The sequence below is a fragment of the Alligator mississippiensis genome, chromosome 3 (genome assembly GCF_030867095.1).
Source record: "Alligator mississippiensis isolate rAllMis1 chromosome 3, rAllMis1, whole genome shotgun sequence".
In the NCBI taxonomy this organism is placed as follows: domain Eukaryota; kingdom Metazoa; phylum Chordata; order Crocodylia; family Alligatoridae; genus Alligator; species Alligator mississippiensis.
The window spans coordinates 107,891,886-107,908,850 of record NC_081826.1 but is presented as its reverse complement, the minus strand read 5'-3'; the positions used below and the strand labels follow the sequence as shown (position 1 = coordinate 107,908,850).

General features: G+C 43.7%; 1 protein-coding gene and 1 pseudogene across 6 annotated transcripts in view; both read left to right on the top strand.

The window, feature by feature from the left end:
- Positions 1 to 1,832: 1,832 nt before the first annotated feature.
- Positions 1,833 to 2,819, top strand: LOC102558583 (polyadenylate-binding protein-interacting protein 2-like; annotated as a pseudogene).
- Positions 2,820 to 3,131: 312 nt separating this feature from the next.
- FBXO15 (F-box protein 15) overlaps positions 3,132 to 16,965 on the top strand; it is a 47,282-nt gene continuing 33,448 nt past the window's right edge. The window contains exons 1-2 of one of the 6 annotated variants that reach the window (XM_059724275.1): positions 3,258 to 3,334; positions 4,836 to 7,066. In XM_059724275.1, the coding sequence (XP_059580258.1) occupies positions 7,014 to 7,066 (53 nt within the window). In that variant the 5' untranslated portion in view covers positions 3,258 to 3,334; positions 4,836 to 7,013. Of the gene's footprint in view, positions 3,186 to 3,220; positions 3,335 to 3,729; positions 3,854 to 4,835; positions 7,067 to 16,965 lie in introns of those variants that run through there. The other 5 variants (XM_019490495.1, XM_059724278.1, XM_059724277.1 and 2 more) reach the window with 5 other exon arrangements.

Below are 16,965 nucleotides of genomic sequence, written 5' to 3'. Positions count from 1 at the left end.
GCCATAACCACATATATGTGTAGTTCAGAGGTGTCAAACATATATGGCTTGTGGGCTGCATCTGGCCTATGAAGCCATATGGTTCTGTGACTTATGGGCCAGATCAACCCCATGTACTGGCCTTAGCCCCCTGCACTGCATGCAGTATGTGGTCTAGACTTGGCACTGTGTGTCCTGCACACGGCACAGGGGATCAGTCAGGGGAACACAGTGCATGTTGCACTCTGCAGGACCAGCCCTGCATACTGGCTCTGACCTGGTGTAGATCAGGCTGTGTCACATATAGCATGTGCCCTATACTGGACCTCCCTGCCATATGCACAGCGAGGCCTGGAACCGGTGTACGCAGCATGCAGGCTGGACCTCATGCTGTATGTGCTGCACACAGAGTTGGTCCCAGTCTGCTCACAGACTGCCCCAGGGATCCTCATCTGACCCGTGGAGCTGGATGAGTTTACAACCCTTGGTGTAGATGATTTCTTTGGTTCCACTGATACCAAGTGCCTCTCAAACTTTACATGTTGGTATAAAAATACATTTAAGGATCAAATTAAAATAACAGTTAACCATATGCTAATAAATCTACTTTGTTGGAAGAATCAGTCCCAACACTGCAGGTACCAAAATGGCTATTTTGGAGATGCTAGTCACAGATCTGTCACTTAGGTTTTGTTCTTAAAGCAGACAAAGTATTTATTATGCATGCAAATGGCAGCAATTGCTCTTTGAGAATAAATGGAACATTCTGAGAATTTGGAAGTAAATCTGTTAAATGGTTTAGGCTTAATTTTAATTATTAGTTGGGTCCTGTAAGAAATTTAGCAGCAGGTGTCAGACCTTTTTTTAGTCTCAAATTATCTTAATAGCAGAATAACTCTGGCAGTTCAAACTTCCCATATAGTTTAAATTCACAGAAGTCTTTTGACTCGGTGGCTGCTTCTGACTTTTCTTTCTTGAGGATGGATAGTAATACTTGCAAATTATTCTTCCAGCAGAAAGCTTCTCCTTTAGCCAGCGCTGAAGAGTAAGTTTCTCATAAGTTCTTCAGAGAACTCCCCCTCTCTAAATATGACAACTTGTTATTATTCTCAGTGATCCTGGAGCCACAGTTTGTACTCAGGTGGCCAGTATGAGAAGGCAGAGTAGACTGGCACCTTTGCCAGTGGATCTCAGCCTTTTTAGACTCAAGGCACCCTTGGATAGACTTGAGGCACCCCTTTGATTTCTGCTCCACCCAAAGTTTAAAATCAACTGCCTGGCAGTGACAGCAGCATTTCTCAATAGGCAGTGCTGAGTGAGTCACTTGAATCAGTCAGGGGGTTGGGACTGGATGACCTCTGGAGATCCCTTCCAGGCCTACTTCTCTATGACTCTATGACTTCCTGGCTCATTATCATCTACCTGATCCCTCCTAAACTTTTCAATCTGTATGTGTATAGCATTCCTCCCTTCTTTTGAATAGGCTTGGTGTCCAACCAAGCAAAGGGATTGTGCTATGCTATGCTGCTGCCTGTTCCCTGCTCCTGGTGAGGCAGCTCCTGTCTTATAGCCTTGTGAATTAGTTTTCAACTCATTCCAATGAAATTCTCTTTGTTTCTTCTTCACTCTAACACTAAATAATACAGCCCTGCCTGGGTCTCTAGCCTGTTAGGAAAAGTGTCTAATTTCTTTTTACCTAGAGAGAAACACCTGTAGTTTTAGATGCCATGATGCCCCTCACCAGGTGTATCACCCCCTCCCCCCCCCCATTTTTTAATGTCCTAGCACTATGGCAAGGTTCATGCCATTAGCCTACAAGAGTACTTTGTAAAATCTAGAGCTACTCGTGCTCCTACTTCAGATCAGAAGTGCAGCCATGAAAGATCCAAATGGCAGCAGTCCTAGCCCAAGCATCATCAGTGAAGATGTGATTATTATTAATGGTCACGCTCATGAAGATAACAATGCATTTGCTGAATACATGTGGATGGAAAATGAAGATGAGTTTAACAGGCAGACAAGAGTTATAGGAAGAATTTATTGAACATTGTTTTTAAGAAATGCTGGAAAAGGAAGAGTAACACAAATGATTTTATTCCCACTCGAGATCTCCCACAAACAGGGTGCATGTACATGAGAGGTTTACTGCAGAGCTGATTAATTAGCTCCACAGTAAAGTGTTAGCATCTACACATGCGGTACTATTTGACTGAAATAGACTAAATAACTCGGCCATAGGACAGTACTGCCCAACACGGGTATGATCCTATGGTGGAGTTATTTACTTTGCTGCAACACGCATGTAGATGCTGACCAGGGCTGACTGGTGCATTAGGGTTGCCCCACACCACAGCACTTTTGTACCCCAGCTAGCCCCTCCACAGCATGTTGAGTCAGAGCAGCCCCAGGCTGGCAGGCGGACCACCGGCACCCCCCGCCTGCTGGGGCTGGTCTGCTGTGACTCAACATACTGTGGTGTCAGGCGCACCTGTAAAAGCAACGCAAAAAAACTCCATTGCAAACTGCACGGGAGTTTTTTTTTGCATCAAATTGGTTTCACAAGTAGACGTGCCCAGAGTGGATCAAATCCAGGGCCAATTTAATAGCCTTGCTATCAGCGACAGCTCATCACGGGAGGACGTGATGATCAAGGGTCATCTGAGTCCGAGCGTGAAGGAGTTTTCTTCTGGGACGAAGCACTAAGCGTGGGAGCAGCCTGGGCCCTCTTTTGGCTGATGTAGCACAACTTTCAGGCTGTGAAGCCAGGCTGCAGGTCTCATTTCAAAAGCGCTCTCTCCTTGTCACTGGGCGCACTGACACTAGCAGCTTATGCACATTAGCATCATACCGCATGTCACAGCAAAAACTGTGTGACTAGCCTAGCCTGCAGTAGCATGAGGCTAACTGGCAGCTAAGTGTCACTAAATAACTGTGCCCCAGCACTACTGTGCAGTAAGTTCAGGCACTACCGATGTCCTTAGCACGTTAGAAAGGAAGTACTGAACTAAACACGCAGTACCTGAGGTGCGTTAGCGCCCAACACGTCACACTTCTGCATTGCCCCAGGCGTGCTAGTCACGCAGGCGTCACACAAGTGTTACGAAGTAAGCAGCTGTCACAGGTTGAATGACGTCAGGGCGGGGCGAGAGAAGGTGGCGCAGAAGCCCCGCCCCGCGAGAACGAGGCCGCCCCTTGGAACGCTCTCAGTGAGTCACGTGACGTCGCCGCCAAAAACCCCCCCCCCCATAGCTCCGCGGGGGGGGCAACAGTCGGGGTTCGGTGTTGCCATGGCGATGGGCCGCGGCTGGGTCCTGCGGCAGCACTGGGCGGGCGCGGGCTCCGACATGCGGGCCAGGTACCCGATCCCCCGGCTCGGAGCTGTCTCCTGGCTGGGGCGCCGCGGTGGAGGAGGGCCCTGTGCTCCAGGCAGGGGGCAGAAATGGGGGGGGATCTAAGCCCGCCTTGAGCCCCCGTGGGGGAGGCACGTGCAATCCCATCCCTTGCTGGTGTGGCCTCTTGAAGAGCTGTAAGCCCCCCCGGGTGATGGGGGGGGCCCCCAAGGGCCTGTTGCCCTGGCTCAAGGCAGCTTAAAGACCAACTGGACGGCGGGGGAGGGCGCAGGTTAAAAATTAAGCCACTGGGTGGGGGGAGACCCAGCAGAGGACACTGGTCTGTGGTGAATGGGGGCACCCCTGGGTGTTGGAGGGTTGTTGGGGGTGGCTCAGCAGCCCCAGAGGCTGCTCAAATAGGGGAAAGCCAGAGCTCATAGTTTGGGGCCCAGCACTCCCTGGCCGGTTGCAATTTTTCATCTTTTCCAGTAAAGATGGAAACAAGTTTGGCTGCAGCCTTGGGCCAAGTCCTGGGATTTGCCAGGGTAATTCTCTCTCTCTCTTTTTAAGCCTGGCTGAAGGGGGGAAAAAAAACTGGAAAACATTTCCATTCAAGGCTCAAAGCCAGAGGCAAACTTGGTAAAGGAATAGCAACAATTCGCTGCTACTTTACAGTTTGATTTTTGGAGAGCCTGACTTGGGTGGGATGTTTCCTCTCAACATTTCTCTTGGTGTTTTCTGCACAAAGATCTGTGTTTATGTAGTTTGTTTGCTTTCTAAATGAAAAAGGGAAATACTGTCATCCTGTTAAGAGAGAAACTCTAGGAGTCTTAGAAATGGGGGATGGCAAAAACAGCTGAGATCTGAAGCTAATAGTTTTGTCTGGGTTGATTTAATACAACAAGCCATTAGTAGACTTCATGCAAAGCTAGTGAAACATTCATTTAAACTCTCTTCTGCGACAGGTTACTGTAACATCCAGGTACTTTGCAAGTATTAAATTACTCTTACCGTGCTGCCTTGCACTGCGTACAACTTGTGTGGGGCAACCACTGCAGTGACTAAATGTTTTGAAAAAGACCTTGACTAAGACACAGGTGGAATAGAGTGAATTGAATTGGATTGGATTGGATAATCATTGATATGTGGCTAGAGGAGCTGCAAAATGCTACTGGATCAGAATACTCTGGTGTCGATGCTGTTCCAAATAGTAAATTGGAACAGAATTTGCTCAACAAGACAGAGAAATCAAGTACTTTATACCGCTTTGCAGCAATGCATTATATCTTGGTGATGAGTACATGTAAGAATTCATACGAAAATATTTTACTTGTTCATAATCATACAGTTCTTGTATATTGAATACTCTGGATTTTTGTGATGATCAGTTTTACCATAATCATTCTTTCTAAACATACATGTCTCATGTAGTGAGACGCTGCATATAGTTTGCAGTCAGAATTTTATTATATAGTTACGTCTTCATTATAACTGTGAACAATCTTTTTTTTTTTTTTTTTTTTATAGTGTGTTGTGCTGTGGCATGTAAAACCGATGAGTGCAAGATGAGTATACTCTTTAGCAAAGTAGAAAAACTCCATAACTGCAGCAAATGTTCAGTGGGTTTAATTATTGTTTCTTTTATGTTGTAGCTTTTAAAGTGCTGGTTTCTCAGTGATTTGTGAAGACTGTTCTCTTTTCTGTTTAGCCTGATTCATTCAGCAATGCCTTAGTTTGGTGTTTCATTGTGGGTTTGTTTGACAGCAAAACAACTCATTTGTCTCGAATGCTGGATTTACAAAGGGAACTGAGTAGGCAATGCATACCGAATTGGAAAGCAAAACCCAAACAACAGAAACTCCATTGGTTCATCTACTGTTGAAAGTGTGAATAGCTAATGGTGGGGTGGTGGAATCTGACAATTTGAGGATGTTGTTGCACATTCCTTCTCTATTGTGTAGAAACCCCAAACATTGGATACCTAAATCTCCAAAACTACAATGTAGGTGAGTGACCAGCATTCATGTGCAATTCTTTTCTTTCCTCAGGAAGTCCTGACATCAAAAATACTTTGATTCTTAGAAAACTGAAATTTCTAATGGCAATAGTAGGCCTGGTGAAAGAGAGAAACTTGTCAAGCCTGGTCAGAGACTTAGTGTGGGGATAAATAGGTTGTGGTAGTGGAGTCATGAAGGCTTAATGGACTGTAAGATATTATTACCTAATGGCATATTGGGCTGCATTAGTAGGAGTGTTGCCAGCAGGTTTAGGGAAGTGATTATTCCCCTCTATTCAGCACTGGTGAGGCCACACCTGGAGTACCGTATTCAGTTTTGGGCCCCCCTCTACAGCAGGGATGTAGATGAATTGGAGAGAGTCTTGCAGAGGGCGATGAAAATAGTGAGGGCTGGGTCACCTGATTTATGTGGAGAGTCTGAGGGAACTGGGCTTATGTAGTCTGGAGAAAAGAGACTGGAGGGGGAATTTAATGGTATTCAACTACCTGGAGGTGGGGTTCCAAGGAGGATGGAGATAACTGAACAAGAAGCAATGGTCTCCCGTTGCAGCAAGTGAAGTTTAGGGTAGATATTGAGAAGAACGTTCTCACTAGGAGGGTAGTAAAACACTGGAACAGTTTACCCAGGGAGGTTGTGGACTGTCCATCTTTGAAGATTTTTAAGACCCAGCTAGACAAAGCCTTGGCAGGGATGATCTAGTTGGGGCTGGTCCTGCTTTTGAACAGAGGGTTGGACTAGATGACCTCCTGAGGTCTCTGCAACCTGAATTTTCTGTGGTTCTACCATTAACAAAGACCTGTGGAAGAGGAGGAAAACAAGTTTCAATGAAGTAAGACAATTTATTTTGAGCAAATTCGTACCTTCTATGACCATCATTTTGACTGTTTCCTTGTTTAGTACAAACAGATTAGGATCAGATGTCTGGGATTTTTCAAGGAATTGAAGGAGTTAGATGCCTGACTTTGATTAAAATTATATGTCTCCTTGGGCTCTGAAACTCCTCCTAAAATTGTATAACTCCTTGAATAATCCCATGTTTAAGGGTCAGTCTAATTTTGGGACTGATTGGGATATAGCTTACTCTTTCTAACCTTCAAAATAGTTTTTAATTTTAAAAATAATTTTATTTTAAAGTTTTGCTCTTGAATTATTTCTTGATTAAAAATATTTTAGTTGTTTTCTCCTTTTCTCTCATGCATCTTCAGGACAATTGATTTTTAGCAGCTAGTAATCCCAGTAAATATCTGGAAGCAAGCGCTGGTAGTAAAACACTTTTGGTACTTGAATCATAAGAAAAGAACTAAGGAGAGGTGAACTTAATTGTCTAGGAATATTGGTTTAACTATAAACTTTGAAATTTGAGGTGAAGCAAATTCAAGAGTGATTTTAATGGTTGCCTGATTGTGTGTGGAGTTTCCAGATGTGAGATGCATCTTGTGGGTATATCTGAAGGACCATTTAGGAAGATACGCATAGGTCTCTCAACTCATGTTGGTCTGTAATTTTATCTATTTAAATATTTATTTAGCCCTTCCTTTCTCTGTCTTGTTCCAGCTGTCATTCTGGAAGGTGCACGTTTGACTTGTGTGAAGTCCTCTGTGCATTTCTTGCAATAGTTTATCCCTGATCCTCTTTCCTTCTTTCATTTGTTCTGGATCATTACCCAAAGAGGCCTCTGAGGTGGAATATGGTTAAAGGTGCAGTACATTTTTGGCAATGCGAAGGAAGGAAGAAAGAAAGGTATCTTTTATTTTACCTTTGGCACCACAGTGAGACTATAAATTGGTGCTCATTATACTTTTAATTTAATCTCTGTATATTTGCCTGATCACAAGTAGTTCACAGACAGAATTGTAAGTTGTACATATATAATTGATTTCAAACAATTGCCCAAATTTTTATTGGCTGCCCTGCAGGTAGGAGGGGTCAGTACCAAAGGTGCAGGGTTTCTTTACTAGTGATGATCTTAACCCTTATTCAAGTACCAGTAGCAAAGGAAGATGTTAATCTGCTGGAAGTCCCACATGAGGAGAGGGACTATTTTCTAGGCTTCTCCTTGCTATTTTTTGAAGGCATTGCTTTATTGCCTGGGGACTGATCAACAAAGCAGTAACCAGGAGAACTGATATGCTACAGGAGCAGGTATAATAAGCTTCCTTTACCCAGGAATCTCCTACCAGCCTGGAAGAATTCTATAATGTTATGGACAGTAGGGAAAAACTCAGTCAAGCATAAACAGGATGCTGAAACTTGAAGACACCAGGTCTATTGTTATCCTTCTTTCTGCAAACTAAGACTGCAGATAACAGCTACAGATTTTCTGTTTAATAGAATGAATGGAATCAATAATTCATTCTTTAATGCAAATACCAATATAAAAATATCAGTGAAGTAATATTTATTATTAGCTATGAATTCAAGCTAGCTAAATCTGTAATTTTAATGTTGAATGCAAGCAGCAGCCAGCTAAAATCACAGGTTGGATAGTTATATTTCCTCCTACCCCCTGAAAATCAATGTAGATCACACCTGGATGGATTGATTTTAAAATTAAATCAAGTTCACTTAAATCACCAAGGTGAATTCCTTGACAAAGGCGCAATTTAAATTGGTTATTTAAAAAGAAAAAAATGCACTATTTATACAAACGTTCACAAACATGTAAATTCACAACTAAATAGAAACTTTGCATTTCACTTAGTACTTTTTATGCCACCTAGGGGGATACACTATAATTATACGGTTATTGTATAGTTTACTATCTTCATTTTTTAGTAGTTTTGAATTTCTGGTGCGTTAGGAAATGGTGAATGGTAGGTGTATTGCTTATTTTCAAGGTATCTGTTTACTCATGATTTGTCAAGCAGTTGTCAGTATATTAACTGAAATTTAATTAAATAGAGACATTTTGTGTGTTTTACATCTGACAAACCAACCTTATTTTTGTGTGTGTGTATATATTTTTTTTTTTTATTGTCAAAAAATCTTTCACATTTGCAACTAAATGACCACCTGAAGAGGGATTAACTGCAGTAAGTGAGTTAAACTGACTGGCTGTGAATTTCAAATGGGTAGAATTCCAGTCACTATCACTGAAGCATAAATCTTCTGAAAATGGGTCTCTGAAGTTATTAGGCTAGCCTTCAAACTTTTAAAATTAGTGGATCTCATCCTCCCTTTGCATTATTTTTTACAATCATCTGTGACTGCGAGGGATTGCCATAGAAGTCATAGACTCGAAGAGAAAGGTGAGTCTTTTTGCTCTTTCAGATTCTACTTGGCTTCTCATTTTTGTATAAATCAGTTCAACCTAAGAGTATTTTTTTTTTTTTTTTTTTTTTTTTTTTTTTTGTCCCTGCAGAAAAAGCTACAGTTGTCAAAATCTAGTTGAACATTTCAGCAGACTGTTTTCAGGTGCTTACTAATAACTTCTACCTGTGCACGCCAGGTCTGACCCCGGGTCGCTTACGTCGCTCTGCATGCGGGCTGTGGCCAGCAGCCTGGGCAGGCCGGGTCGGAGAGGGCGGGCGCCGAGCTAGAATTGGGTACAGACACATAACGGTTGATTTTAAGATTATTTTACTTACACCGAGATGGTCGTGGTGTAGGCTGAGAACTTGCTTGAGTTGCAGTTACAACAAAAAACACGAACAATCACGTGGAGGTTGCTAGGCTTCACGCAGACAAACTCCGGATGTCCAGGACAAGCGCGCATTAAATTGTCGTTACGTCTTATAGTAGGCTCTGTTCGAAGACGGGAAGAGGTGGGCGGTGGATCAGGCCGCCAAACCCCTCTGAGCGACACAGAGGGTTTCTATTACCCTGCCGCGCACACCCAGAGTCCCCACGAGATGGATGTGGAGTCCTCTTCGGCTTGGGCGGAAACTGCTCAAGCCTCTTATACGGCTAGCAGGCCAATCGCTAGCCGCCACGTGTGAATAATTTAGCACTAGCCAATTGCGGGGCACAAATTTGCATACAACGAGCGGGAAATCTTTGCACCGTGCATTTCTGTGTTGCAAAGGGAAATGCACCCTGCAAAGATTGCTGCAAACTGGCGGGAACACTCCTTTGCACGCGGGTTCTCCGCGCAGCAGAACTCCTCCGTGCAACGAAGCTGTATACCCACGGGGATAATTCTTAGTGCTGAAGCACACACAAAAAAAATCAGACCTTTGGGTCATGACACTACCAAGTTAATGGTGTGATTTTTTTTTTTCTTTTTTCCCCTTAAATGTTATCAGCAAATATGAACTGCTTGAATGGCTTGCCTTCAGACCTGAAATTTATTTTGGTTAGCATGACTGGAGGTCAGTTATTAAATACCCATGTCATAGCATTATCTTCTTCCTCAGCAGTTAGGCATCTACCTTGGTATATTAAGTTGAAAATATTGGCAAGAAAATCATGGAATAAGTATTTGATTCTTTTGCTGGTCTGCTCTCTTTAATTTAACTTCCCAGAGTGCTCTTCAGTGTCTCTTGGAGTTCTTCCTAAATTTTAGTTGTATCAGTAATATTACAACTATCTTAATGTAACTTGTCTAAAGCTATTGACACAGATCTCAATGTATTTATCTTCCATGTTTCTCTTTAGGGTGATGTTTACTCTTTGGCTGTGATAGTTCCATCTATTTTGTCACTATTTTCTACACAAATTGCCATCACAAGGAGCCAGTTCTAAATAAATAGTTCAAAATAGTCAAAAACTGGAATGCCTTTGTACTTCTCTGAGAAGAATTATTTTTAACATGCTTTTTTCAGTGAAGCTGAATCAAAGTAGTTGTCAGAATATTTTGCTATTTCATTGCGTCCCTTTTATTCTTGGAATTACTTGCATCTGTGGCTAAAAGACGAATCAAATGAGCACTGGAACCCTGTAAGTTTCAGATTCCCTTCATTGTTTCTTAGACTTGTCATCTATGCTGCGTGTGCAACGTTTGTAACAAAGCTGTGCACTTGGCACTAGAATGCTCACGTCTTTTCAACCTCTGCTTTGACTTCTTCTGAACATTGTGAGTTATGAACATTTCCAAATATATCGAATGCTCTTGTAAGGTACAGGTATTGATCTTCTGTTGGCACACAAGCATGTATTATTGAGTCATTGTGCATGTTGCTGCACTCATCAAGACGCAGATTAATGAATTTCCCATTGATGTGTTTTTGCACACTGTTAATTTCTAGCAATGTCTTTTCTGCCTGGTAGAGTGGAACTTATTTTTTAATAATTGGATTTTGTCAATGAACTGAACAAAATGAAAGGGAGAAATGGTTGCTTAAATGAATCAGGCGGTTGTTTCATTTAAGGAGTCTTGCTGGAATCTTCTGGTCCTGATTACAAACTCATCCTCTTCTGCTCAGTAATGAAAGATAACTTCTGTTACAAGTGATTTTACCAGCAGATGACTCTAAAATTGTAGGTAGTACAGAAAATGGATATTCATAATCATGACCCCTTGTATTTGAGCTGGACCCTAAAACAGAATGATTAAAAAGTCCCTCTTCTGCACTGCTTTATGAAATAACCAAGGACCTACCAAATACATGATTTCAAGGAAATTGAGTAATTGGCTGGTTCCCTGTGGGGAAAAGTGTGGGGAACCATCCCCAGCTTAGTCCCAGCACTGTCAAAACAAAACAAAACAAAAAAACATACTCACCGATTGCAGCAGCAGTGATTGAGGGCCTCTGGGCGCTTGTGGCAGAGCCCCCCTGCACAGTGTGGGGCAGCAGGGATTGCTGTCCCCCACCCCCCTGCCTAGCACTCATGTGGCAGCTATCACAGTGCTGCATGCTATCTGGGAGCTGGAGCTGAGTGGTGCTGGGCTCCACCTGACAGGTAGAGCCACTCCAGCTCCCAGACAGTGTGCAATGCCCTGCTGAGCTGTGCTGCACCCATGCCATGAGGCAGCTGCTGCGCAGGGGCCGAAGTGGGGGAGTGATTCCTCGCGCTGCACAGGGGGCTGTTCCACGAGGCCTCAGAGGCCCTGATGGCTGGTGCCAGAGCTGGTGAGTATGGAGCTTTTTTTTACAGTGCCAGGACTAGGCTGGGCTGTGTGGGGGATGGGGCCGGGCAGGGCAAGGCAGCCATGGGGGCTTCTTCTATGGCTCCTCTAGCTGTGCCTAGCTCTGCCTCAGTGGAGGGAGCTGTGAGGGCTATGCCCTGCTGCTGCTTGCCCAGCTGATGTGGGGGGCAGGAAGGGGAAGCATGATGCAGGTGCGGCTTGCTCCGGGCAGCAGCAAGGTGTAGTCCCTGCTGCCGGGTATCGGCACTGAGAGTGGGGGCTCTGCCCTGTCAGTGCTTGCCAGCCAGCATGGAGGGAGGGATGCAGGTGCAGCAGTGCTGGGAGCAGGGGCTATGCCCTGCTGCCACTTGCCCCCTTCTGCCTGGAGCGAGCTGCACCCACATCTCTCTTTTCCTCTCCACCGCCCCAGCTGGGCAAGTGGCAGCAGGACTGAACCCCTGCTCCCAGTGCTGGTGCACCTGCATCCTGTGGCCCCCTGCCCTTGCTACCCAGCCTTGCCCCAATCCCTGCCTCCTCCATGCCCCTTCCATCCCCCCCTCTCCATCCCCAACAGATTTACTGGCTGGAGGCAGCTGTGTCAGCTGCCTGTTTAGTCTATGGCCAAATCTCTGAAGCTCTTCCGAATTGATTCAAAGCATCCAAATTGATTTGGAGCTTTTAATTGGTCTCCTGATTCGATTTGGATTCTGTCCCTGAATTGGGCCAAATCTCTGCCTAATCAAATCAGCTACAGAAGCTTCGCACAGCCCTACCAGCTATGTTTAAAAAAAAGTGGGCAAAGAGCTGGCAAAAAGCTGCCTACTAGAAGGGTGAGGGAAGGGAGCAAAGAGGAGGGAAAAGAAAGTCAGACTGCCCGTCTCCTGATTAGGGGGTGTGTGTGGAGAAAGGAACTTTTCTCACCTCTTTGTCTTCAGAATAGGAAGGAGGGGTGGGTGCAGGGAAAAGACCTTGGCCAAAAGTCTCCTTCTCCTGAAGAGGTGTGGAGGGGAGAGATTACTTTAATTGTTTGTTTACTAAGTGATTATTGCCCTCTGCCCCTGGAAGGGGGTGATTAATTACTGCAATAAACCAGGCAGCTCCAGTTTGGGTGGGGAGGGTATAGCTTGGAGTGGAAAAAAAATGCTGAAATTCATCCCTGCTTGTTAAAACTTTAGTTTTAAACAGACAGGCTTCACCTAGGATGTTTCATTGTATTATGCTGTAAAAAATCATTTCATAAGTCCAGCCTCCATAGTAAAAACACAGCTGATAACAACTCTCATAATAAATTAGACTGCCAACTATACTTTGAACAGAAACACTTTCAAATGTATTAGTGAATAACCCATACAATGTTATGACAATAATTTATCTCTCCTTTCTTTTCTGCCTCATGGTATGGAAAAAGCCACCCCATCATGCACAATCTTGCCCAGTCCAACCAAGTAGAAGTGGTGTGTGTGTGTGTAGGGGAAATATTTCCTTACATTTGGGATTACCTGATAACTGCCATGGGGATTGTTACCTTTCAGCCTTAACATACAAATATCATACCCGATTTCATAGGGATTAGGGCTGAAAGGGACCTCGGAAATCATTGAGTCCAGCCCCCTGCTCCAGGGGCAGGAAGTGAGCAAGGATCATAGGGTCCCAGCAAGATAAAAATCCAGATGTCTTTTGAAGGCGTTCACAGTAGGTGCTTGAACCACCTCCGGCGGCAGTCTATTCCAAACCTTGGGGGCTCAGACAGTGAAGAAGTTCTTCCTTACGTCCAGCCTGAAACGTTCCTGAAGGAGTTCATGACCGTTCTACCTTGTCATCCCCTGGGGTGCTCTGGTGAACAGACATTCCCGCAGATCCTGGTGAGCACCCCTGATAAACTTCTAGGTGGCCATCAGATCACCCCTAAGCCTGTGGTTTTCCAGGCTGAACAGTCCCATGGCTCTCAGGCTGTCTTCGTAAGGTCTGCTTTCCTGACCTCTGATCGTGCACGTGGCTCTCCTCTGCACCCTCTCAAGCTTCTCCACATCCTTTTTGAATTGTGGAGTGAGCCCAAAACGAAGCAGTACTCCATTACTCGGCCCTGGTGAGGCCGCAACAATAGGAGAATGACACCCTGGGATTTGCTTGAGAAGCATCTATGGATGTAAGCCAGCGTTTTGCTTGCTTTACTAGCTGCAGCATCACATTGCAGGCTCATGTTCATCTTGTGGTCAATCATGACCCCCAAGTCCCTTTCATCCATAGTGCTAGCCAGCATAGCACTGCCGAGTCTATTAGGATGCTGCAGGTTTTTCTTCCTAAGGTGGAGAACCTTGCATTTTTCGGTGTTAAACACCATCAGGTTGTCGTCCGCCCATTTTCTGAGCCTGTCAAGGTCAGCCTGGATCGCCCTCATGTCCTCAGGTGTGGATGCTTTACCCCAGAGTTTGGTGTCATTGGCAAACTTGGACAGTCCGCTTCTGATACCAATATCCACATTGATGAAGATGTTAAATAGTATAGGCCCAAGGACAGAGCTGTGGGGGACCCCACTGGTCACGCCAATTGACTTCCATCAACCACCACCCTCTGGGTCCTACCACAGAGCCAATTCCCCAGCCAGTGGATCGTGGTGTGGCTGAGGCCACAGTTAGCCAGTTTTGCTAAGAGGTGATCATGGGATACCAGATCGAAGGCTTTTTTTAAAGTCAAGATATATGACATCAATCTCTTCTCCTTTTTCCAGGTGATAGTTCACCTGGTTGTAGAAGGAAATGAGATTGGTCAAGCAAGACCTACCCGCAACAAACCCGTGCTGGCTATCCCTCAGGATATTGCCATCGGCCAGTCTGTTATCAGAGGCCATTCTTAATCTTTTCCAAGACCTTCCCCGGGATAGAGGTCAGGCTGATGGGCCTGTAGTTTGCCATATCCACTTTCCTCCCTTTCTTGAAGATAGGCACCACATTGGCTTTCTTCCAGTCATTGGGCACTTCACCAGAACTCCAGGAGTTCTCAAAGATCTGTGCTAGAACTTGGCATATTGCATAAGCCAGTTACTAAATTGGGACCACCTTTATTTTAGCATATTATCCCTTCCATAAACTTGTCAAGCTTCATTTTGAAGCATTTTGTAGTCTTTTCTGCTTTGTTTGAAAGGGTAGTCTGTAGTTTCACTGGTGTAATATTTAGAAACCTTCATCTTCAAAGTCATTGCCTTCTGAATAATGTTTTTGTTAAAATTGTTTTGTTCTCACAGCTAAGGCTTTCATCTTTTTGTTGTATTGCTCATATTCAGCATGTATTTCCTTTTTTATCAAGAGGCATAGTATTTTTTTTTTTTTAAATATTCCAGAAATTGGGTACTTTGTGTCTTGCAGCCCAGGCTCCCTGCTGCTTGTTACCTCACCCCCTGAAATAAGAACTGGTAGTTGTTTGGTAGATTAGTGTTTTTCTCGCCAGCTCACAGAATAAGTTGCCATGGTCGGGTAAATCATGATGTGAGTACTGAACCAATCAGCACACATAGGAGCTAATGAATTTATTAGTATAATCTATTGTACCATTTATGTAAAGTTTCACATCAAAAGTGAATATTTTTATGCAGGTAATTCTTTCCTTTATGTAGAGTACTACACAGCCTTTGTCTTTGATAGAGGCTCATGGATGCTGCATTTTTAATTTACGCCTCTAAAAGTTTGTGATGAGTGTTGGCCTGAATTTTGCATTGCATCCAGATTTCATTTTAAACATGGTAGTGTAGGAGTGAGATTGTAGCCATGATGATCCAGGAATTGTGAGAGGCCAGGATTTTTTAGGCTGATTAACTTTTATTGGATCAGCTGTGTAATTGGGATAAAGTTAGACAAGCTTTGGCATTCTTCCTCAGGTCTCTGGTACAGGAAGAATGCATGGTTGGTCCAATAAAAGATATCACTCTAAGAAATACTTGTCTCTCACCTGAAACAAGATTTGCTATTTTTAAAAGGATCTCTTGATTTTTCATTGCCATTTAAATTTATAGTTTAAATTAAAAAGCTGACTGAGCAAGACATTGTTGTAACAACTGTGTATTGCACATTATGGAAAGATGGGCAGTTAGTGTGTGTTGACTCTTGCCTTCAGCTGAGGCAGAGTATGCCCTCTATCATGTACTAAACCGTGTGGTAGTAATTTTATTGGTCACACATTGGAGAGTGTTTTTAGCATGTATTTCTATTCTTCCTGTAACACTAACAGAGATAGTGTCTGCTTTTAATGCGTCTCTGCTCCCAGTTTTGAAGTCTCTTCTTGGGTCCATCTTTAAGTACTTTTAATAGATCTGTGGAATTTGGCTTAAGGTTGTCCTGTTGCCTTAGGTGCAGGATCTGTTCCAGGCCAGTAGCACTTCCTGCCTTACTATTTCCTTTAAACTGAAGTCTCCTCTGGTACTACTGTCCCTGGCCTAAAAAAGTCAGACCATTCTGTTTTAAAAGCTCATCTGCACATGACTTTACCTAGGGTGGTACCAAACAGCTGGTTAAACTCTATTTCACAGGCACTACAGTAGGTTGCCAGGAATGCTGTTGGTATCTGTTACTCTGTGGTAAGCGCTCTTATGGTTTTAGTTCTCTGTCTCAACAATGATTTGTCTGCCTGATGCCCTCTATTTACAGGCCTTTTTTTTTTTTTAAATGTGCTTGTGATGAAGTTAATTTGCGAAAATCAGATTTTGAAGCAGGCTGAACAAAATGGGGGTTTAACTACTGCCAAGGTCTTACATAAATTAACAGGTAGCTTTTGCCACACCATACCAACCATGTAGGTAGAAGGGCTAGAAAACACAGCTTCTAGGGAATTGTGTTGGCAGTATTGGAGAACTGTCACAGTTGGTTACAGAGCTTGAGCTTCAGCTGTGTAAATGCACATATTGAAATGAAACTTGGCTTAACCCATATCCTCAGCCAGGCAAAGAGTCTTGCCTGGGTTAACCTTTTTTGTATATGGGTGGCCAGGGGCAAAACCAAGGTAAGAGCTTGAGTTAAAAGATGGGAGGGACAAGGGTGGAAGTCTGAGTGCAAATAATTAGCTAGGCATGGAAGAAGTATACATTTAGGATGGGCCTAGCTTTGAAATTCTACCAGCTATTGGTAATGTTGGAGGGTACAACTAACTTAACTTTTCTGGTATCGGACTCAGCTTTCAAAAGTTTAGAGGACACTGGTGTAACAGCAAGGCAACGTATCTGGGTTCTGTTTTTACCCTCTTATGTTATATTGAGCAAACTGGATAGCTGTTCTGTGCCTCAGTTTTTTCTTCCTGTAAGATAAAGTGCCAGTGCCCACCTTGGTAAAGCACTTCAAAGTCACTGGATGAAATGTGGCATATAAATTCAAAGTAGGGTTATAAGAGTGTTTAAATGAAAATTGGAAGGGGAATTGCTACTGTTATAACTTTAATTGCAAGTTGCTGCATTCCTTGAAAGAGACTTTACTGGACTTGCAAAAAGGCAGTATCCACTTTGCATATTCTTTGGCATATTCAAGTGAAAAATATAGCTGTGAAACTTGAGTGCCCCAAGCTGAACAGCTAATGAAAAAGCCATTGAGGTTTTTTTTGCCATTTGGGTTGCTATATGAGGCCTCTAAGAATGGGAGTATGGGAGGGAGGG